We start from the raw sequence: 24,123 nt of genomic DNA on the forward strand, positions 1-24,123 counted from the left end.
GCAGGGGAAAAAAGAAAGAGAAGGGAAGAGCTCTCCCAAGCCTGGATAACTGAGATTTAAGAAAAAAAGAAAAAAAAAAAAGAACACAGCTTTGACTTCAGCTTCCACAGAAGCTTGTGAAGTGAAACAGGGCCACGTGGAGGTCAGAAGGTGATTTACAGGATGGCAATGCAATGGTGCTTAAAAAAAAAAAAATAGACAAGTTAGAAGTGAAAGCAAACCAGAGAATCAGCCAGGAAGCAACATGGCCCCCAGCCACGGTCGAAGTGAAGACTGTACAGCAAACACGCAAAGACAGACCCAGAGAAATTCTTGAGGTGATTTTGTTAGAGGTACACTTTGGGATTTTTTTCATTAGAATTGCCTCCAGCAGTCTGACAATGAATGCTTCTCACAGTTGTAGATGAAAGGTACAATTTTTTCACAAGCATCTAAAGGATTTAGGAGCTTAAATTGCACTGCAAGGTCCACAAGAATTGATCTGTAATTAATTACACTCTTCTGGGGTGGTTTTGTTTTTAACCAAGTGTTCTTACTACCATAAGCTTTCCCCAAGCAATCGCTGAGAAGATGTGTATGGAAATTGGGGTGTGATTGACTGAAGTATCCCAGTCTTACGGAATTACAGTGAGCGGAACCAACACACACAAGTGTTATTTCCGATTTCTGGTTCTTCAGGTTTTCTGGGGAGGCTGTTAAGTTTCTTTCCTGGAAAAAGGGGGTTTAAGACTTTCTTGAGCCAAACACCCTTTTATGTAGCCAGCTAGAGCAGAGTGGAAGCACAATTATGCTACTGAGATAAGATGGAATGCAGTGGTGATGCACCAATTCATCATGCTTGGGTTCTTCTAATGAAGCCCATTACTCACGGAAGAGAATTTTCTCGAGCAGTTAGTCACCAGCAGACAGCTTTCCCTGTTACCGCTTCCTTTTCTGCAGCTGGTGAATAGCCTGGTCCTCCCCTCGCTATCCCAAAAGTGCAATATTAGGAAAAGTCAACACCTAAATTAAAAGTAAACAAACAGTATTCAACTTTCCCTTAACCAAAAAAAATGAACAATAAAACAGAACAGCTTTCAGGAGCAAGCCAACCTTTTTCATTAAAAAAAGGACAAAACCAGCCTGCTGTCCTTTTAATACTACTGAAAGATATTGAATACCTTTCCTTAGCTTATTAAAATAAGCATAAAAACAAACTACAAATTAATCACCACTTGCATAGACACGTTTTGTTTTGTACTTTGTGCAAATCTTACTAAATAAGGCATGCTTGAGAGTTTAGGTAGCAATGCAGCAGTTATCAAAGAATGCTGAGAAACTGCAAGGAAAATTCCAGGCAGTCTGCAATCCACATCCACTTACACAGTTCATTTGACTTCAAAGACCAACAGCTGATAGCTGCAGATCCGTCTGCAACATAAGGCAACACGGTATGTGTAGGGTCCGGCACCTGCTTTCGGCTAGTCACGGGTTTCACACACATAAGATCACTTGAATTCACAAACCTGAGCCACCAGTCAAAGAGGGCTTTTCGGAGGTGGACTGGTAAGAACCCCGTCTCAGGGAGAAGGAGAGGAAGGGGGGAGGAGGGCAGAGACATGGAGAAGCACAGCCCCTCACAGAAAGGGAACTTGTGCAGATTTTGCCCCAAACTTTGTCCATGGAGCAACGTTTTTCCAGACAAACCATTGTCAGACAGGCTTTTGAAAAGAATATTTCTGGAGCAGAACAAGCTAAAACATTTGCCACTGAGCCAACCTATGAGTGCCTATTGCAGAAATTCAACAGGAGTCAGTGACACTGAAGAAGTGCAGCTGCATAAAGAGGAACTCGGAAGCTGCATTAAGACCAGTATCAGGGATCTCTAAAATAAGTTATGTAGCACAGAGGGAAATTATGAGACCCAATCTAAGGTAATGTGGAATGACATTTTGCCTCTCTCTTCCCCCTCCAAATCAAGTATTTTCAGGAAATATTGAAGCACAACCTTCTTTTGTAAGCAGCTTTGCATTATAAAAAAAAAATCTGTTTGAACTCCAAAAGCATTTTAAAACCATGTTTAAAAACCCTCCTAATAATAATCCTCAAAATCCCCCAGTATTTTGTAACATAAAACGGAGTGTTCCTGCGCAAGAGCTGCCAGCTCCTTCAGGAACTCCGGGAAGAGGGCAGCTGCCAGGACAGCATTCCTCACGTGCGCAGGAAGGCCGGGATGAGCCAGGCCCCTTTTTCCTTTATGTCCCAGGAAAGGCTGGAGTACAGCCGGGGAAGCTTCTGAGAGGTTCCTTCCTTTCCCTGTGCTGCTGCCGTGCTGGACGTTACCTAAAGCCAGGAAGAGGGTGGGGAGGGACAGAAAAGAAAGAAAAAAAAAAAAGGACTTAGTATGTTAAGCACACGGTATTTGTACAGCGACCAAACGCAGTTTGCAAGGGTTGCGTTCAGAGCTGGAGTTTACAGTACCCGGACTGCAGAGGCAGATACTCCGCTAATCCAAAGTTTTTAAGTTCTACATGGCCTGCTTCTACTGCATTTTTTATTAGCCGTCTTTCCCCAGGTTATATATTATTCAGCTGCAGCTCTGATGAGAGAAATATGTGGGCAGAAGAGTCATCAAGGGAAAGAGTAATATGGATTTACTTTATGAAATAGATAATATCTACCATTAGACCCAGCATGGTTTCCTCAGTTTAAAATACTATACTCTGGCCCTCCCCCAGATCAAAATATCACTCGGCTCCACTTGGCTCTCTCCTCCCCCCATGAATCACTGTGTAAGTGGGCTTGAAGCCAAGCTATCAAAATTGCCACGGGAATCTAAAGCAAGCTGGAAACTAAGGGAAAAAACTTCTGAAATTTTGATTTTCCTACAGCTGTAGCTCTTGCCAACTATACTTACTTATACTCCCTGTAAAGCAGCTAAATATTTAAAAAAAAAAAAAAAAAGGAAGAAAAAAAGAACAAGTGAAAACCACCATGTGATCTGCAGGGCATTAGAGCTATATGATCTCTGATGCCAGAGTTCAGGGGATCGGGGCTCAAACATCAGGACGCATGGAATTACAGAGACAGCAGCACTTAAATTTCAATCAAGTGCTCCTTGTTTCATCCTGAAGCAGAACTCCACTTTAATTAAATGCTATTCAGCGAAACTAAAAAGGTGACAAAATTTAACACTGATGGAAATAAATACCTTACAAAGAAAAATGAACTTGCAGAACTCCGTGCCACAAGATGTCACTGAGGCCAGGATCTCAGCCAGCTAGCATCCTGCCTGACTTACAAGTGGATGTTCCCATTAGTTGGATAAGCAAATAATTGAACACACACACAAAACCTAGAGCCAACCAAGGAAACAAACAAAAACCCACCCTGTCATATTAACTCACGTACCGCAGACAAGCCCAACACCACAAGACTGCATTAAGGAGAGGTTTCCCTTGAAGCACATGCAGTTTATACTAAAACAATTCAGTCCCAGGTTACATGAACCTTTTTCTGAAACATCTGCAAGCAGCTAATGGGGGTACCCCAGGTGAACGCCTCCCTCAATGTGGCAGAGCAATTCCTCTGTTCAACAGCTCTGCGCTCGGGTTTCTTTCCCGTAGCTCTCCTCCGGCATTGTGGAATCACTGTGAGCTTTCAACTACTCAAAAGAAATTTTAATCTTAATCATCTAACAGAGTTGTACTTTTCTCGAGTTTCAAAAAACCCTTCCAACTCCAGACTTATCAATCATTCATATTGTTATTCTACAAATTTCTGTCTACTAGAGACACAGTACAGGAATTTCAGCTCTGTGGAAAATTCTGACTGTGGGAGGAAAAACAACTTAAATTATGAATTACAATCAAAAGATGAAGTTTTGAGCTTCCCTTGAAGATTTTCTTTTAGATTCTCTTACAATCTCAAAATGTTTCATAATTAATATCAAGTATTTTAAATAGTTTAGCCAATATAACCAGAATGTTACTGTGCTTTGAAAGCTTTTTTTTCTTAAACTCTTCCCTTCATAAAGCATCAAAATTGACACAGTTCAACAAAAAACGTCTTGATTTAAACTTTTTATATATTTATATTAAAAAAAAAGGAAGGCAGAGTAAGCTGGTCAAGGGATCAGAGATTTGACTTTTTTCTTCAACCAAGACTGTCCACTTCTTTCTGCAGTCAGAATGCAAACTGAATCACGAAATTGAGAAAATGAGCACTCTGGAGACAGCGTTAGTAATGCACTGGAAAAAGGGCAGCATTTCATATGGGATCTACATCACGAAACTCTACATATCTAACCCTAACCCCAACTACTGTGTGAGCAAACCATCTAGTACTGTGCAAGCAGAAAATAACAAATCGGCCCTTCCTGCTCAAATGCTTTTGGAGGCTGTCACTCTCAAAAGAAGGGAAATGCTTTGGAATATTTCATGTTTACATTTGCTTTCCCCGTTAAATCTGGCTCATGTTTTTCAGATGCAAATTCTGTAGGTGGCCTGTTGTGCTCCGGCCTTTAGAGAAAATCTGGGGGGGTTATTCATCACTTCTGTTTGGGGAAGAAACCCCCAGAGCACAGCTGATGCCTTATTAGCTTGAATGTCACCTGTGAGCACCACACAAGAATCCTGTACGAGTTCCTCATTCTTTTTCATTTTCCATTAGCGTAGCAGCTCCTGCCTTGCCCTTGCACTTTTAATCAATACAATGACCTGCTGCGTGTCGAAGGACTGGTGAGCCAACTTGCCCCAAGAATTACAGTTTGATTGCTTGCATCACCAGCCTTCTTGGGAACCAAATCTGCTGTTATCCAGACATTTATTTACTCTCCATCCATTTGTCAAGAGGTGCCTTCTTTACAGGGGTTGCCACAAGACAGAAGAAAATGTACCAACAGAGTGACTAAGCAGCCTTGTTTTGAGATCTTAAATAATGACCCGCATGAGTCAGCCTGGCATATTCTGAAGCCCACAGAAGAAAACTGACGTAAAATACATGTAGGAAGTACAAATAAATGCCCCAAATTACTCTGGTATTTAACTGAGATACGACTAACCAGCACTGAAAACCCTTAAGTGCAAGGCTTGTGGGTTTTCTCAGACAGATGAATTTCTGTTGGGAATGCATTATATAGAAGTTCCTACTGCTAGCACCTGAAAAAAAGGACATTTAATGTTGCCTCCTAATCTTGTCTCCCAAGTGCCAGCCACAACATCACCTAATTGTACGGCTTCCTAATCCATGGTACCAGAACGCAGAGCCTAAGCCCCCCCCGATATTTGCAACACACAGCTCATTTACAGCACGTGCCTTCTACAGGCTCATTCTTCGAGAGGCAGCCTTGGCAAGATCGTAATTTTGCAAAATAGATGTGCTGCAAACCACACAAACACACACCACGCTGACTAGCAGCTAGGTAAATTATTCTTCAGAGCCTTGAAAAATGAAAACACAATTAAGAAGGCATGTAAGTCCTGCCTTGCACACCTCTGGAAATCCAAGGAAATCCAAGGAAAACAACATCTTTACAGAGGTCTAGGCAAGGCAGGATGATCATTACCGATTCCAAATGATGCATAAGAACATCTGTATATGCAGCCTCTTGAACCCAGGTGAACATCTCTTGAACATCTGGTCACAGCTCTCACTAACTTCTACACATTCTCATCACATGGGAATTATTTTCTTTGGTGGTGGTGGTAGGTTTTTTTATTTGTTTTAAGGAAAACCTGCACCCCAACCCTGCCTGCTCAGCAACAAGCTGAGAAGCCACATGATACCAGGGCAGGGCCCCTAACCCAGCTGCTTCTGGAAATTTCTTAATTAGAACATAAGAGTCTTCATTTTGTTAATTTTTATTAGCTTCCCTCACTGCAGCATAAGTACTGTTAACTGTTAAGACAGGTGTAGCACACACTGTCCTTGACTAGCAGCAGATGTTGCAAAGTCCCCTGGAAAGCTGGGGTAATACCTGCTTAACTCCCTGCTGCTCTTGAAGTGTCCTGACTTATATCCCCCCATTTATTTTTATGTTTTATGTTTTCATTCAAGAAAGCACATTTGAAGTTTTCTGGCTCATCTCTATCTCGCTCAGTTGAAGCCCAAGCTATGATATGAAGCCTTATTCAATTGTTACCAAAACCAATTTATTCTGGATTTCTGTCCTCCCTACATTTATCAAAAAAAGACCCAATGACTAGCAGAAGGTCAGGCTAAAAATAAAATGAAATCATGCACATATGCCACCTCACCTCATGCCTTGAAAGCAAGTTTGTTTACGGCCAAACTGACAGCAAGCCAAGCAAGAGCTGATTTTGTTACTCCTTTAAACAGACGTTTTCTGTAGCAACGACATAATAAAAGCTTCTAAAGAGCACGGAATATCCAAACAGATCCCTATACTGTGGCCTACTGAGGATCATCAGTTTCAAGTCAGAACGGTGCATCTGGCTAATGATATTTATAACGCACCACACCTACTTTTAATCGTGCTGTAGCAAATGGGAGAGGTGGCTGGTGAGTCATTGCACCCAGCACTCCTCCGGGTGCGGTTAACATTTACCTTTGGTTAGCAGCTCCTCGGCTGCATCAGACATGTCCACACGAAAAAGCAAGTACTGCTGGGCCTCCAGGAGAAGACCTGGGAAGTCTTTTTCAATGGAAGCAAAATGTTCAATTTTATTTTTCACAGATGCCAGCACCTGCCAAAAGAAGAGCAACAATCACTTTTTACTCCCTTGCTCCCTGTGCAACCACAGCTTGAATGCTCAGCCTTTCTCCATATGCATTAAAGAAGAGTTGCAACAAAAGTTATGGCCATGAAGAGTTTCCAGTTCTTTGCACAAAAGATCACTAAAACATTGAAATGGGATGCAAGGCTCTCAGGTGGGAGAAGAGCAGGTGGAACTGAAAAGACCTGAAGTAAAGTTTAACAAGACACCAAGAACACCGTTCCTATAGGCATGACTGGTGGTCAAATACCTGATAAAGTGAGCGCACGCTAGGCTGAAACACCATGTTGGTGTTGAGCAGGAAGGAGCGAAGAAGAGGCTGTGGATAACTCGCCAGCTGAGTAATAATCCCAATAAGCAGCAAATTGACATGCAAGGAATTCTCCAGCATGTTCTCCAGCTTCGACAACACCACGCTGATAAACGGTCCTGAAAGAAAAGGAGAAGGAACCAATGCCATTGTTTTCATAGAAGAAAAATCCTAAGATCCAGGAAATAAGCATGGAAAAGGAACTTTGATCATTATAACCAACCAAATCAGACCTCCTACATGCTAATTAAAGACAGCGAGGAGAAAAAAAAAAAAAAAAACAAACATAACTGAACAGACGAAACAGAGTTAACAGAGATGTTAAAAGCTTTCATGAGTAGGAGCAGTTGAGTAGCTAGCCACTTGCATTAACAGCATATTTAACATACACAACCGTTCTACTTTACATATGCCAATAAGGATTTAGCCTCATGTGTTATGGTCTGTCATTCCATGCCTTTTGAAGTTAATCAGGATGGTACCACTGAACAATCTGTCCTTTACACTGGCATTGTGCCTTATTTCCACAGAAGGACTCGGCAAAGTAAATTACAGCCAGATAGTCTTATCAAAAATCTGTGCTCTTGTAAAGAAAATACAAAAATGCTACTCTAAACATAAAATCAAAACCTGCAATAGCTCACATCACAAGAAAATGCATTTTCAGCACTGCGAACAGTCACACAAAGCAGGGAAGATATTAAGATAGATTTATAAGCAAAATTATTTGTAAAAGTAGTCTTTATCATATAAATGTCAGCAATAAATAATAGCTTTAGCTTGTGCATTCATGCTGGAGGATAACCACTGATATACAGAGGCATTTACCGCCAGGGTACCAAGCCCTGTAGTGCTCAAGCTTAACAAAGCTGTCTGAAGGTGAGCGTGCCTTTCACCAGATCACAGGCGCTGCTGGGTGGCACTGCCGGGGGGTGCTGGAGGGGTGCCCTGATCACAAGCAAAGCGCTGGGAACAGCCCTCGGCCCGCAGCCAGCCCCGCCACACGACTGCGTGTGCAACCCCTCGGGGAAACCAGGGGCACCCCTGGCTGACAGGGTGACAGCACGACAAACGCTGAACAGCCACCCGAGGCCCCAGCACAAGGCGCAGGCCACCGGCACTTCTGGGTAGGTTCCTCCTGTCCCAACATAACCCACTGCTTGCTGCTCTCCTGTCCGTGGGGACACTTCCACAGAGCTCCTGAGGACCACGGTGCAACGGGAGCTCTCCTCTCTCAGGAGGGGTTGCAGTGGAGGCAGCTGAGGTAGCTCACAGTTCCTCTCCTGTAGGTCAAACTTCAGGTCTGAGCAGGGAAAGCTGAAGTTAGACATCTGTAACAAATGCTGCGTGCCACTCTGAGAGAAGTTACCAACATGAAATTCTCAGTGGTAGAGTTATGTATCTTCGAGAAATCATTAGAATACAAATCAGAGGAACTAAGAATTTGCAAGCCTGGTAAGAAGTGGAGTAAACCAATGAAAATACAAAAAATATATTCCTTTCCTGACTTCATCGCCACATGGCCATGAAGTCAAGCACTGATGTACAGAGAAAACAAAAAACTGTGATGCACTAAGTTCCTGTTCCTGAACATCACATTCTTCCTTGCTCCGGGGCAAACAGGAATGATTGTGGTTTTTAAGTTTTTAACCTCATATTGGACATTTAATTTTTCTTTTTAAGGAAAAAAAAAATTGGATATAGACATCAATGGGACATTTTCTTCATAGATCTGTGAGCCTGAAGAGAGCATCTTTGCACTGCTGAGAGTTACTGGGGGTGAGAGCCTCTGTCTGGTTAGCTGATCCTGCAGCAGGAAGCCCCATCCATCCTATGGCATCATCCCCAAAATTGAAAGCAACCGAAAATCTTTATCCCAGACATCTACATATGTAATGTAGCTCTCCACATTAAATATATTTGAAGGACGCTGCAATCCCACATTTCTGAGACATTTTTGTGAGCAATTCCTTACCAAGGATCACCGAGACCTTCACTAAAGCAAGGTGAGCAGCCTAAGAGTAAGACATGTTATGGATGCAGAGCAAAGTGTGTTTTTTTGGTTGGGTTGGGTTTTGTTTTCCTGTTTTTAAAAAGCAAGAAATGGAGGAAGGGACTGGATGAAAAATGTGAGACAGGGACAACATTTTTGAGCTACATTTGACAGCAGATAATGGGTAATGGAGAGGTTTGAATGTGATTAGCCTTTAATACAAGGAAATTGCCACCACAGAGAAAATAGCAAATGGACGGGATAAACAGGCTGAGTTTTTCAATTAGGAGACAGTGCCAGGCATGCTGGCCACAGCTGACCAGAAAGGGCTGCATTTCAATGGATACAAATGAATGTTTTCCCCCCTCCTTCCAAATGGACGAGACGTCAGATTACAGAAGTCTCATTTGGGATGAGAAAAACCCAGGCACGCTACTATTTTTTTTTTTTTTATTATTTGCATTACTGTGGTATCTAGGAGACCTAATTAAAGATCGGGAGCCTGCAGTGCAAGGAGCTGCACAAGCACAGATCAAAAGCACGCTGCAGCCTCCAGGAGCGCTGTCATTCCGGAGTGCTTTGGCCAGTCTCTGGAGAACAAGCTGAAATTGTTGTCTGGCACATGACAGCGCAGCGTGCCAGCAGCCAGGGCTGCCCTGGCGCTTGAGGAGCGGGCTGCCAGGGCGCTGCACGCAGACAGGCGCGGGCAGACGTGGCACCCGTGCTGCCACCTCGTGCTAAAATGTGAAATAGCTGAGGGGGGATAGCGGCATGCCGCATCCACGGCGTCAGAGATGAAAGGCATCAGGAAAACGCATCGTTCAGCCGGGCTCTGTCTGCTAGCACAGTTACTCCGGCCCCCTTTCAACCACCAGGCTTCCCCTAGAACGACGGTGCTCTGACACAAGCAACATAATCGCAGGGTTTTAAACAATTAGAACTAAAAGCCCCAAAAGAACTGAGCAGCCACGATTTCGTGTCACTGCACTGCTCTGCCCTACTTCCCTGTCGCATCCCCTTCGCTCTCCTTGGGCCAGTCCCAGCTATTTGGGCACAGCCTCCTTAGTGCCAAGGCTGTTCCTTGCGCTGTGCTCGCGCCATGCACTGCGCAGTGCCATCTCGTTTGGCCACCTTTGACCACCATCCCTTCTCACATTTGTTGTGTGTGTAACTAACAGGACATGCCACCTGTAAATGGAGCACTCTGGCTCCTCGTAGCACGCTTGGGAGAGGGATCCTCCTTAGGGCCAAATGGAGATGACACACTCTCTGCAGACGGGGTGTCTGCTGAGAAATTCTCAAAGTCCTCCTCCTCTTCTGCAGGAGACACAGGGTCAGGAGCGTCCAACTTTTCCTCCTCCAAGCTTGCATTATTTGGATCCAGTTCCTTAATAATTTTGTCATACTGTGCAATGAAATCCTCACCATCTGTGCTCAGCAGTCTTACACTTAAGTTGTGATCTGCCTCCTGAGGAGAAAGCTTCAACTCCAAATCTGGCTGTGGATCCGTCTCAGCCATTTTCTGGTTTGTATGTTCTTTCATTACACCTTGAGTCAAGCTTGAATTTGTCTTACTGTGCTCATCCAAGTCCGTTTCCAGCTGGCTGTTTGCAAGAGGCCCATTGACAACAGTCTGGCTTTCAACCTGACGTTCTTTGGCTACATTTGAAGTTTTCTCCTTGGAGTTATCTTCCTGAGTATCCTTCTGGGCACATAATCTGTAAACCATAACATCATCCTGAAAGTCTGATTCTTCTATGTAAGATCCTTTGATGAGCATGATCGCATTTTTTTTCATCTCCTGAATGTGTTTTGGTGGCTCTATAGGTGGCTGCATCTCTGTGCTCCCCAGATCATCGTACGGTTGGGGCGAGCTCACATCAGAACCAGGAGAAATCCCTGTGTCATAGCTATCATCCCATTCTAGCTCCAGCTGCATCTTCTCACCAAAAGGAGCTGTGTGAGAGGAGCTACACATGCTGGGTGTCCTTTGCTGGAGCCGAAACATGGGGTGTTCCACATCTGTATCGTTCTCCTCAGCAAGCGTTTGGATAAAGGTGTCTGGATCGGGGTTTACTCCATCATATAAGGCAGACCAAACCTTACAGTCTTTCAGACACTGGAGGATGGCTTCCTGAGCTTCCCCCAGGTACTGCAGGTAGCTGATATCCACAGTTCTTCCACATTCCACAATGCAGGTGGATTCACAAGGGCCTCTACCAGAATCTGAAAATAAAGAAGATGACTCATAACATGCAATAAGAAAACAACACAAAAGTTCTCTAGCAAGACAGTCACTAAGACGTGGCAGGTGGAGTTTTAGCCCCAACCACCCAATAAGGCAGGAAGATCAAAGAATTAAGAGATTTGTTCATAAATGCACAACTTGTTCCTACTAGCAAGCCAGCACTGTAATGCAGTATTTCTGAGAGACCAGCCCACATCCTATCTGTAAAGCAGCTGTAAGCACTCGTGAAGCCGCAAGAATTGCCATCATGTATCTGTACATTATTTTCACAAATGTGTATTTTAACAGCTAGCCAAGTTGAATAAGACTTCCATAGACCTGGACACACGGAAGGGATTAAATCAGCTTTCCAGTGCAGCCTAATTGCCCAGTTTATTGTTACCCACCACTTTTCTTCCACCTCCTCCCATGAGCCAAATTCATTGCAGTTCATGATCTGGTCATCCCCCAAGCAACAATTACCTTTAGTTTGTGCTGCTTTTGTCCAGAGAATATAATCTTTTCCCTGGCTTTCCAGAGTCAAGGTGATCCCGGTGGAGCAGCAGACTGGTGTCAGGGCGAGCAGTTTTGCAGCAGACACAGAGTAACAGTCTCTCTCTTTCACAGCCCACCGCTGGCTCAACATCATGTGGTTACACGGGATCAGATACCTGAAAGAGCAGTGCCTAGCATTACATCCTTCCACGTTAGAGAAAGCTAACGCATACAAAATTCCCTTTCCACCTTCCTTCCCACTCCAAATTAAAAGAAATAACAATAATCTTGACAGTGATCCATATCCTAAACCTCTCAAGAGCATGAAGCCCTGACTCTTTACATTGTGAGGCTACAGTTCAATGAGTAACTGTCAAGAAGAGTAGAGATAGGAAATCAGTTGCGTCAGAATGGGGAAGACGAGCGCTCCTTCATAGGTCAGAGCAAGCCTGCTGTAAGAAGCGATGGGGGAAGCGTAGGATGGGCAGAAGTCAAAGGCTAGCTGTGTGGTTTGCTCCCCTTATGAAAGAGTTCTGTCTCAGAAGCCTTAATTTATTTGTTTTTCTAGGAAAACCACAGAGAGCTGGTTTACATGTACCAGGCAAGCAGCCAGCAAAAAGGAAGGAAGGGTCATCAAGGTGTTTTACAGCACTAGATCAAGAGCTCTTGGGCAGAGGAGGGAATAAGCTATGGGGAGAACAAGGAACAGAGAAAGAACACTCTCATGTTTAACTTCTTTAGAGCAATGAATGTTTAACTTTTTAAGAGCACTTTATTAAGACCCTTAGTGTTAACTGGGCTGATGTTTTGCCATTTAAAATGCAAACAAATTTTAAAGGATTCCCTAAATAAACAAAAAGAAGATTAAACAACAGCACTCGACTGTACTGCAGTTAGTAGGGGAGTCCCAATCTAACTTGAGTTCACGGAGTTCCTAACACCATTCCCAAGCACAACAGTCAGAGAGCTGCAAGGAATTTCACCTTAACACCTATCAGTGGAGGGCCAGGCAGGTGCCTGAAACAGTCCCACCTTCCAGTCACACCTTCCACAACGTTAAAACCTTGATTTAGTTGCACCAGGATTTCCACATAAGTGATTAAGTCTAATCTAATCCACATACTCAATTACAACTGTAGTGTTCTGAGGCAACCCATAGAACAAACAGTTAGCAGTAATATATAATCAATGTGTCTAGCACATTACATAACAATTTATGTACAACAGTTCAGGAACCTGAAATATTCTTGGGGACTGAGCAGAGGTGAAAAAACAGAGATGGAAGCTGCAAGCAAATATACAGGTCCTCTGTATACATAATACACTAGAGAAAACATGTAGGAGAGAAGAATTATACATTTTAAAGCAGGGAATAAGCAGTTTGAAGGTGATAAATATATTCTTAGCTTCTCTTCTCTCTCTTTTATAGAAATAAATCACATGAAAAATCTCTTGTTCCTGAAGATCGCAGGACATAAATCACGCTTCTACAGGTCTAGCATACTTTTGTCAGAACCGTAAATATTCTTATCTCTGTAGTAGCTTGCATTTCTGCTGTCTTGGAGAACCCCCATCTAACTCTGCATCCATAGGCTGAGATTACACGTCCCAGAATTAGAATGAAAAGTGGAAAGAAGAATTTGGGCTTTACCTTAAAACTAGCTGCAACATCACGTCTTCACAATGCAAGCCAATGAGTGTTCTGAACAGTGCCAAGGAGACCACACAGAGCTGGAAAATGATAAATGCTTCAGTTTTTGATCTGGAAATTGTACCTTTCCATTCTGCATAACAGAGTGACTCTGCCAGAACATAATGCTTTAAGTTACTGTTACTATGCTATTGCACTTTGTCAGCACCCCTATGGGATTTTATTAAGTTGTCTTGAGCTATACATACACCATGTTACATTTTGGCAAAACATGATCCATAATTTTCCTTCAAAAAAGCTATAAAAAAATAAATATTCTTTGAAAGGTATTAGCATTAAATTATATGGAAACTCAAAGCAACTATTTACCAGTCTTTTTTTTTTCCTAATTTATTAGCTTAATCCAGCATAAAGTGAATCCTGTAACTTGCAAGATAAAGTGCTAGGGTTTACCTCTGACAAAGAATTTAAATCAACAAAGAGTCTTTTCCCAAAAAATCTATAAACCATCTCAAGTTTTGGTTGTTTTACATATTAGGAAAGATTAGCGTTCTGCACATTACAAAACTAAACGCTTCTATACCCTCCTGCCTTGAGAAATACAGCTCACTGACATAGGACTGCACAAGCCATTTTTTATTGGAATCCACTCCATGTGAGTTGCTCCCAATCCTGCCATTACAGCTCATTTGAAGGGCGGGGAACCATGGCAAGGCATGAAGATCCTTTCTGTGAGACTATGTAAAAGGAAAAGGAAAATAGGACTCCTCATTGGAATTGCGTGCTTGCCTTATTGGCAAAGGTCTGATCAAACACACCCATAATCAAGTATTTCAGCAGTCACGTGCAGCAGAGGCAAAAATCATACCCTTTTTGTGATCGGCACCCCATTTTCACACTAGCTTTAGGACAGACTAGAAACTTGAGACTTTTACGGGATTTTTGGTCACAAATAATGTCTAAATAAGACACATACCACTTTCAAAACTATCATGCAGTGTATTTTTACCTAACACATGCTTGCTTGACTGCACAGACGCATCCAACATGGTAGAAGCATGAGCTCTTATCTTTCATTTGTTTTTGTGAACAACAGCACCATCATTTCCCTGCCTCTTTACACGTATTCCCTTGGGCATGTGCTCCTGTGCTGCTCTGTCTTGGAAACAGCATCTCACAGCTGGCTTAGATCCCAGGACCAGGTTGACTCTTGTGAGAATTATTTAGCATAAGTTGACTCCTTCCTAGAGTTTCACTTTGGTTTTAATCTTGCTTCTCATTACATTAATCACATAATTAATACATGAAATAAATCTCACTTCTCAGTAGCTTAAAAAAAAAAAAAAAAAAAGAAACAAATTAGGACAAAATAAAGAAAAAGCTATAGATGTTTTCTGCCTGTTTTCAGTCACTGAATGTCCTTTGTAGTTCATTCAGGACTAAATCCAGTGTCCTTCCTGGGCAAGGCTTCTCTTCCCAACTGTGGAATTTCCTCCTCTTCTCTGCACTCTCCCTACTCCCACTGATAAAAGGCTCTGAGCTAGCTCTGCAGAAGCACATTGCTATGTTCCTCTCCAGCCCAGGCTTTCTTGAGAATGTCAACTCGAAAGACTCGTCGTTTCACCATTTCCCTTCTCTTTTTCAGACCAGCGACTCAGCAGCCCTACAGAATGACCAGCTGTCCATGCTGACCAAGAGCAGAGGAATGCACACATTTCTTGTAAAATATACATACACATACATACATTTCCCCTGACTTGGTAGCTATCTCTGTGGAGCTATTAAGTAGTAAAGCTTTAATGAACCTCACTTGGTAGCCTCTAAAAAGCAAACTTTTCTTTGATTGCCTTCCCTAGTTTGGTCACTCAGTTAACACCCAGAAAAGAACAAGAGAAAGCAAGTTAAGCCCTGCACTCAAAAAACAAGCTGGGATGTGGACAAGCATGAAGGTAATAAAGCATGGCTGACAGCTAGCCAGGCACAGGGAGAAAATAACCCGGGAACAGTCATGAGCTGGCGTGCTGTGAGGCAAAGCAGAGCTCAAATTCATTGCCCTTCCACCACTTGTACCAGGAGCCGAAGGAGGGTGCTTGTTAGCCCAAGACCTCATGCCTACAGAAATAGAAAAAGTGAAAGAGCAAGGAAGGAAGAAACAACCAGAAATGCAGTTGCTAATGTGGAGGCAGAGACGAAGAGCTGCAAAACAAGCTTCTGGAAGAAGTCAGATCCTGACGTGAAAGGAGTGTTTTAGGGAGGGGTTGTAGGGGTAAAATGGGAATTCTCATTTCCTCTGAGAGACTAACGGAGAGCCAAGCCTAACTGTTCTTCATACCCTCAAAGTGCAAAACCTGCCAATTCCTTAAATTTTCCTGTATTTATGGCATTGCAGTTTATAGGGAAACGTTTGCAATATGGTTGCAAGGACAAATGAGAAATCAGGAATCTTCTGCAGGAGAAGAGCTAGTCTATTTTTGCGTTTCATAAAAAGAAAAGATTGAATGTACTACCAGGAGATAAAGAGGATAGTATTTACAAGCGTATTTGGCCACCTGTCTGTACATAAGTTTAATCCCGTGATTTATTAATAAGTATTTTCAGCGATAGTAACATATGCAGCTTTTGTGCTATGGAAACCACACAGAAGGCTGCAGCTCTGGCTTTTGTACTTGGCCAAGCTATACTGCAGAAAACTCATTTAGTATCACAGAACCATTTTGGCTGGGATCCTGAGTTACTCAGGGCTGGAGAAGTCTTTACAATTCCAATCTCGTTCGCCTATGGAACAGTAATTAATGATTAGCAGAGACAACAGCATTTGCATTTTTGTCGACAGAAGCTGTTTCAGTTCTCAGAGTTAATCCATCTTAAAAATGCAGTAACAACAGCATATATCCATATTTGTGTTCACTCACATTTCCGAACAAATTCCAGACTAAGACACTGTCCCTAATTCACAGATTTAATGCATGTGCTGGTGTTCTGCTTTCTCTTGCCCTAAAACTTTATACGGTATTTCACCCATGAAGTTGTGCACCACACAAGATTCAGCCAAGGTTGCCAGCCAAGCAAGGCTCAGAATTTTAGTCCAGTGCAACAAGTATTCCTTTTCTCTGCCAGAAGATGAAACTGTTAGCACAGGTAACTTGCCTATCTCTGTAAGCTAGCTCTCCAGTCACTGTGGCACATTGCGCCTATACTGCGAAGGGGCTCACTGCAAATTTGAGATAAACCTTACTACACAGAGGAGTGAAGAAAGAAAAGGAAGTGGCAAATCTGATCACTTGAGCAAGAAAGTGTCTTTTTTTTAATCGAACAAGAAAGCTGGCAATATCTCTGTTAAGCAAACATGCTACGACAATACACCCTTGGTTCGTGAGAAATACATTGGCAATGCTGCAATCACAACTTGAGCAATTTGGAGACATCCTTACAGGGCTCCCACAGTCTCCTACAGAGATCATTTGCAAATACTTATGGCTAGGCAGAACTCCAAAGATCAAAAATGCACCCCACCTTGATTATGTTTATAAGTCCTGGGGATGAGGTATCTATGGCAGCACTAATTCAGCCATATCCAGAATGAAAATACTTCCAAATTGCCCTGTAGAGTTCTAACAGAATTCAAACTTCCAAAAGCCCTCATCTCCCTCTATCCCATTTTGTGTATGGGTCAGACCACCTCACACATTTATCAACTTCTCAGTGCAGCAGTGCAGCCATAGCCAGCTGCCAGCATAAAAAAAAAAAAAAAATTGAGAGAGATTTTTTTAAAAAGCACACATTTGGGTGGGGGAGAAAATTCCTAGTTAGACAAATGCTCACTGCAAACACGGGCTCTCCCATTTAATTAGTGAACCTGCATCCACACTGAGCACCTGACCGTGCCTCCTGCTGGCCTTACCCGGAATGGCGTGTTGATTCGGCTAGTGAGCGTGTCTAGGATGTGCACATTCTCATGTCGATGCAGCAAAATAAAACGGAGGAAAATCTTGAGGAGGGCTGGCTCTGAAACACTACGCAAGAAGAGATCCAGGTACGCAGTGGTAGCCATCACTTCTTCCACGGTCACCTACAGGGAAATAAAAGGCAAATGCAAACAAACTGTGCACACAACATCCATCCCCACCCTGCAACTGTACGATACCCAGCACCCACCCTAAGCTCTCCATACATTGCCACCAAAATACTGAGACCCTTGCTTTTAAACCTGTGAAGTAACGTGCTTCTGACTTTCTCATAACCATTCTGAACCCATTTCTTATGTCTTGCTTCCCCAGAGGTAAAAACTCCCCCAACCTGCCAACACCCCAGATCTCATACATGCTGAAATACTATGAGCTAAATCCTGCTAGAAGTTCCCCACCACGTTTCTGCTATGTCAGGGGTTTTGAATCACACTTCTGCCGTTCCTCAGAAGCATTCTCAGATGTTGTGAATGCCTGGATCTACCGCGTTATTAAAAATAAATGACAACAGAGCAGAATCAAAGCACAGTACAAACTCGTAGGTCCGGCGCTTTAAAAAATAAATTAAAAAAACAGAACATGCCTATCCACAATTTTGCCACTATTTTCCATCTCACTCAATTTTTAAAAGCTGTGTGTATACAGCCATACACACACAAACCAAAGACTGAAGTGTTTGCTATTGCCTATTTGTATGTTGAAACACAATTGTCCCGTATCCATGCGCTGCTTGCATACCATTTGGACAGCCCGTACTGCTCTGCTTAACGCAAGCCTTTTGGAGCTTATCTATTGACAGGATGCACTGGCAAGGCGCAGCGAATTCCAAAGGCCACCTCTGCACCACACATTGCTGTTGCAAAGTCAGCTTTTTAAAAATAGTTGCCCAGGAACCCAATAAGCTTAAGCGTACAAAGATAAACCCTCATACACAAAAATCTCTCTGTATGAAAGGAAGTATTAAACATCTTTTGTTTACCAAACTTAGCTGGATAAATGAAAAGACTGATTTTATTAAAAAAAAAAAAAAAGAATCAAAGCTGTCACTTCAGAACTAAGAGGATTTAGAAGCGACTCAGAAGGGCAGCACTTACGTAACACGCCGTAAATATTAAAATCCCTGTTCCATTCTGCCGCGTGTTAGCTACATGCACAGTAATGTCATCCAGCAAACGCTCCCTTTAAAGCATTTAAGATCACAAGCTGCTTCTGGCCAGTTACACAGAACATAGGAATGCTGTATACAGCCTGCAGACCTTATGGAGAGGGGGCACTGACGAGGAGAATGCAGAGTAGCTCTGAAGTTGAGGTCACTGCTTCCCTCTCTTTCTGAGGCTTTATTCTGATACTCGGCTCCAACATCCTTAACATCAAGCAGCAGCCTACTAGCTCATTTTGGTATTAGAAACAAAACACCAGGGAAGCTGCAACAGTCAAATTTTTCACCAGAAATTCAGGTCATTTTATTCAGTTTATTTTGGTCAAAATCAAGCACTAAAACATACTAGTGAAAGGAAAGGAATACAGCACATTTTCACTGGCTCTATGAACTTCGTAAAGCTACGTAAACAACAGCCAGACAGGTTTGCTAGATCTGTAGTTGTACGACCAGTGCTGCCCAGTACAGAAATGAGAAAAAAGATCTTCCCTGAACCAACACTGATTAACATACACTCCAACTCCAAATCCAGTTTATGAATTCATTCCTCTTCCTTCTCCTGCAAATGTCAAGTGAAAAAAGAAAAAAAAAGTTGCGAGATCAAGCACCCCAAAGTTATAAATCACCAGGATTAACACTGTGGCTACAGCTCTGGTTCAAATTCTGCATTACTGTAAATATTATGATAAAATGCCTTTTTATGTGCATATGCACGTAGGCACGCATTTCCACTGCGCTACCGCCACATCCCAACCACCATAAGATTTGCTCAGGAAATGAGCAAGGGGCTGTGCAACAAAGGAAATTGTTTCTGGTTGGAGCTGAGATTCGTTTTTTGCAATAGCCAAAAGGTGTTGGAAGTTGTGGGGTAAAAAAAAAATAAAAGTAAATAAATAAATAAAGAAAAGGCTTTCTGATTACAGCCGCTGACTGTTGCCCTGAGAACTGGCATTTTCTGTTTTGTGTTTTACAGCAACAAACACTAAAAAGCAAACCCCAAGAAATCCATCATGTGACATCATAATGATAGCATACAGTTCATCAAAGGGTTTAAAACCTCTGCCAAGAAAAGGCCAGACAGAAGTAATATATTGTTATGTCTCTGTCACTCCTCCTTCATCCTTTACGAGGAAAATGAAGCACGCACTTGGCCTGCGGGTTTCACAGATGTTTGCTGACAGCAGAGGAATGGGCCTATGTAGATATATAAAGTCCTGAAACTGTAAATGAAAGCAAGCAAAGGCTGCAGATTCACAAGGGCAGTGACCTTTTTCTGAAATCAATGCTCTTTGGGCAACTCGTGCTACATTTGTATCAGCAAGAGAAAGCCATGCGCTTTTCAGAGTGTGCATCATGAATGAAACAAAGGGCAGAAGAAAGCCAGCGAGAGACTACTTTAGGAAAGAAATGTTCAATTCTGAGAGCATGTTCAGCGTTCTTGCAGCTTGGGGACTAAACAAAAAAGAAATCCTCTTTACTGTAGCCAACACCTCAGTGACACCACTAAACAGAGCTAGAAGCACCAAATAGCGATTAAAGCAGCCCAAATAGGTCACAGAAGAGTTACTTATAACTTTGTTAAACCTCAATTGTTTGAATTGAGGTTTTTCGTGCAGTGTGCCACATCATGTTTAATTCTTAATTCTTCTTGGGAAGGATGGTGTTGAATCTGCTTAACCATTTGCTGAGAAAGAGGGAAGGAGAATCTTTTTGCATTTTCCAGTGAAAATGCACCACCTTCACCACAACACTCCTTCACGCTTGTGCAATAAACGAGGCTAGGGTCTATTTCACAACTCCCCATAAAGCGCTCAAGGCAGGCAAGCTAAGGGTACGCAAGCGAAATTACTGCTACTTGTGCTGGGACTTCTCTCAGCGTACCTTTGTGCGCAACTTGTCCATAAAACCAGCACAGAGATGGCCCTTCTGCTTCCTTACAATAGCAAATCAAAATATATTGCTCTGTGGCATTTGAAACAAAAGCCATGTATACAGCTTAGGATCAATTAAGCTGGCAAGCAGATGTGTGCTTTTACAGTCATATCATATTTTCCCCATCTTGCATTCTGGGTGTACTTCTTGATTTTACTCTTCCTGACAATAAACATAATTTCTGAAGATTTGAGACAGCACAAGAAGTAAGTCAAAAAGGCTCATTTTAGCTCTTCGAGGCTAATTTCCTTTTACTCACTGGGATACACTAACCTGCCCTGAATGAGCCTCTAGAGAACTCACTCACTTTTGCAATTAACTAAGGAAGGACTTTGGAGAAACCAGTCACGCTAGGCAAAAATCAGCCTTGGCAAAGACCTTTTAACTCAGTAAAACTGTTCCACGTTGTACATAACACATTCAGTGCTGAAAGCAAGGCTGGTTCAATTTGTGCAGTTATTACTGAAGATCTCTGTTTTCTAAGACACGCAAACCATAATATTAAGCTTCATTCAGACTACCTGCTGTTGTTTCTCCTGAAACTAATGTCTTGTGAGACAGATTTGGGTAAAGTAGGAAAATCCTTTCTAAAAAAAATAATATAAAAAAAAAAAAAATAAATCCAAATCAGTATTTAGGTAAGCAACAAAAGAACAAATGTTCCTGGAGAACAAAACATTACTACACACATCAAGAATGTTCACTACAATCAAAACCTGAGGCAGCTTACAAAAAACTGTATTTCACTGTAAACATTGATTTCAGTATAATTCATCCTAGCTAGCCCTCAAAGTGAATTTATGTGAACAGCTTTGAAAGGATGATAAGAAACGAGCCAAAACTTTCACATATCCACGAGTGTGACATTTAATCTGAATATTCCTCACCTCTGATAATTCAAGGATCAAGAAAAATACCATACTAAAGGGAGATGACTGAAGAGGTGGTAGTTTGCTGGAAGTCCTTTGCTAAGTAAGAAAATTTGGAGGTGTATTTTTGATAAAGATATTTCAGCAGTATTAAAATCCATCACTGCTACAATAGCAAAAAATGAAAACCTACCAGCAGCATACTTTGCATCAGATCCTTTCTACCAAAATTGCTTGGGAATGGTAAAGACTGGGGATATCTCTGCTCTTGAGATAAAATTGTAGGATGGAAAATGAAAAATGAGAAAAATATGTATCCATTACATTACTCAGACAAGGATTCTGCCATTTCTATTTCCATTATCCATCGTTGTAATGACAAAAACTTACTGGAATTTTGAAAAATACACATATAAAGTATGTATCTAAAAGATGCCATCTGGAAGCCTCATCCACATGCTTTTCCTTACAACACCCAGTTGTTACAGATATTTTTGAAGATTACAGATACTTTTACAAGAGGGACTACCCGAGAGCCTTCATAGCCAGAGAGATACTCGATCAGAGATTATTGAAAACAGAAAGCTACTTTTAGCATTTTAATACCCTTCTCTTATTATGTAATAATTTTTAGTAAATCTTTTCTTGCCTCTTCTGATGACTGATTAGATGGTGAGGCAGAACGCTGTAAAGAGATCCAGCTTTTACAAGTCACCGTGCCAAGTAATAGCAGAGAGCCAGAAATTACTGTCATTGCGAGTTCAGTTTAATATATTACACTGACTGTGTTAGACCAATTGCACTGATTCTTTATTACTGGCTATTCTCCCTTGGGATCTGCACTATATACTTTCTAATTTACAGCTTTGTGCCTTCTTACGAGAGTATGGCTTTCATGATTCCCCCTCTCCTTCCTACAAGGATTTCACACTGCCTATGAAGTGACCATGAACGTCCTCATTAGATCTTATCTTCTAGATCCATGAGCAGTTTAAACCTGAATAAATCCACCCCCCTGATTAAAAAGTAGAAAATAAAATTCAACCATTCCCACCCTCTTCTCCTTTCTATTCATTTTCAACTTCTTGCCCCCTGCTTATACTGGCAGAAGTGTTCATGCTTCACTTCATTGCACAGTGAATTGGCTCAGGGAATTGATTCAGGATAAAACTACCTCGGAAATAAAGGCAAGCTTTATCTTCAATCAATCAGTTTCCCATCTGAACAAGTGGGATCAGTGACAGAGAAAGTTTGCATTTAGGGAGGAACCAGAAAACAAGAGCTGCTTCAACTTCCTTCTGCTTAAGTTAATAAACAGGCTCAGTTTGTACCTCGTTAAAGTTCAAATCAATTGCCTGATGTAAAAAGTGAACAGCACCTTTAACATATGTCCACTTTGTAGCAGGTAAAATTAAGTTTTGTAGCTCCTGATGGGCTTCTCGAAAGCATAAGACTATTCCAAGTTTTCCAGTAAGGCTGTATTTACGCCTTTTTACAGCAGCTGTCCAAACACTTCTCAGTAAGGTGAGAGACGGGATTATTTCTAACTGGAAACTGACGTTCTTTTAGGATATTTATAAAGATGCTACTTCCAATCAGTATAGTGTAATTTACAGGTCATTTCCCCCTAGCTGAGCAGTGTAATCACCGAGCAAGTATTATTGAATTATCACAGTAGCATACCACTTCAGAGGTTTTCATTTAGATGGGTTAGTGAGCAATGTAACTGAGGTCCACTTGACAGGACCGTGCCAGTGCTCCCAGAAACCTGTTCTGTTTGCTTGGCCAACAGCAATGTTTTTCACTAAAAAGCTGGTAAAATTTTCCTTCATTCAGACTAAAACTAGCTTTCCAAGTAGAGAAATAATATCCTAGCAATTAAATGCATATAGTGTAGCAGTAAATACGAAGAAATGAAAAATTTGCTGTAATCATATAATTTGACAAATTTTTAGCACTATCTTCAACAAATTGAAATTACACAAATTACATAAACATTCAAAATGATCAGGATTGCTACCTGCATCACCCAAATGCTCTGAATGCCAAAGTAAATCATAGAAGCTTCCAAGAAAGAGGTGTATATAAACAATATTATTTGCATCAAAGGTAATGTAATATTGCATATATAATCACCGTCTGACTCCTTGTTATCTAGCACATGGTTTTGATGGCAAAAATCTACACTAATTGAAGATCTCATGAAAAGGATTATCCACTGATGAGCTTCCTACAATGGCACGACAAGTATCTAAAAGAATAAGGTAAATAAGCACTTTCTAATACCAAACACATAAAAACTAGAACAAGGCAACAGGGCCCCTGTCACAAGCAGTAAGACTCCTTCAACTTCAGAGGCATTATTCTGATTCACTGTGGGACTTCAACTAGACTTTAACTGATGACGAAATTAGCTTGATTTGATTACTTGGACCACTGTAACGTTTGGCCCCTAAATACCTTATATTTTTTGACAGAGGTCCAAGCAGTTAGCTTTGAAAATTAAGTGAAAAAATAGCCAGTGAGATAAATCACAGAAACGTAATGTCATGGCTCCCTTCCTGAGCAGAAGTACACCTTCTTGCAAGTATTTTTTCCTAAGTACCAGAAGCTAAGGAGGAACGTAAAGATTTGCATAATTTCAAGTTGTAACTGGCACGCCGTCAAAAAGTGCCAGTCTTAAATTATGAGCAGATTTTGTCAGATAGTCTTGTCTTAAATCCCAGACATTTACACCAGAAAAAACGAAGGATGGTTTGGCCAAAAATCGTGGGCTGTTACTACAAAATGAAAACTATCAAGCTAA

General features: G+C 41.8%; 1 protein-coding gene across 4 annotated transcripts in view; it reads right to left on the bottom strand.

The window, feature by feature from the left end:
- Nucleotides 1-1,083: 1,083 nt before the first annotated feature.
- The window catches only part of FAM160A1 (family with sequence similarity 160 member A1), an 86,209-nt gene continuing 63,169 nt past the window's right edge, over nucleotides 1,084-24,123 (bottom strand). For 3 of the 4 annotated variants that reach the window (XM_032187520.1, XM_032187518.1, XM_032187519.1), the window contains 7 exons: nucleotides 17,294-17,461; nucleotides 13,393-13,472; nucleotides 11,730-11,917; nucleotides 10,208-11,245; nucleotides 6,967-7,145; nucleotides 6,548-6,686; nucleotides 1,084-2,322 (listed from right to left, as the gene is read on the bottom strand). In XM_032187520.1, the coding sequence (XP_032043411.1) occupies nucleotides 2,072-2,322; nucleotides 6,548-6,686; nucleotides 6,967-7,145; nucleotides 10,208-11,245; nucleotides 11,730-11,917; nucleotides 13,393-13,472; nucleotides 17,294-17,461 (2,043 nt within the window). In that variant the 3' untranslated portion in view covers nucleotides 1,084-2,071. Of the gene's footprint in view, nucleotides 2,323-6,547; nucleotides 6,687-6,966; nucleotides 7,146-10,047; nucleotides 11,246-11,729; nucleotides 11,918-13,392; nucleotides 13,473-17,293; nucleotides 17,462-24,123 lie in introns of those variants that run through there. The other variant, XM_032187521.1, reaches the window with a different exon arrangement.

This window comes from Aythya fuligula, chromosome 4 (assembly GCF_009819795.1).
Source record: "Aythya fuligula isolate bAytFul2 chromosome 4, bAytFul2.pri, whole genome shotgun sequence".
Classification (NCBI taxonomy): Eukaryota; Metazoa; Chordata; class Aves; order Anseriformes; family Anatidae; genus Aythya; species Aythya fuligula.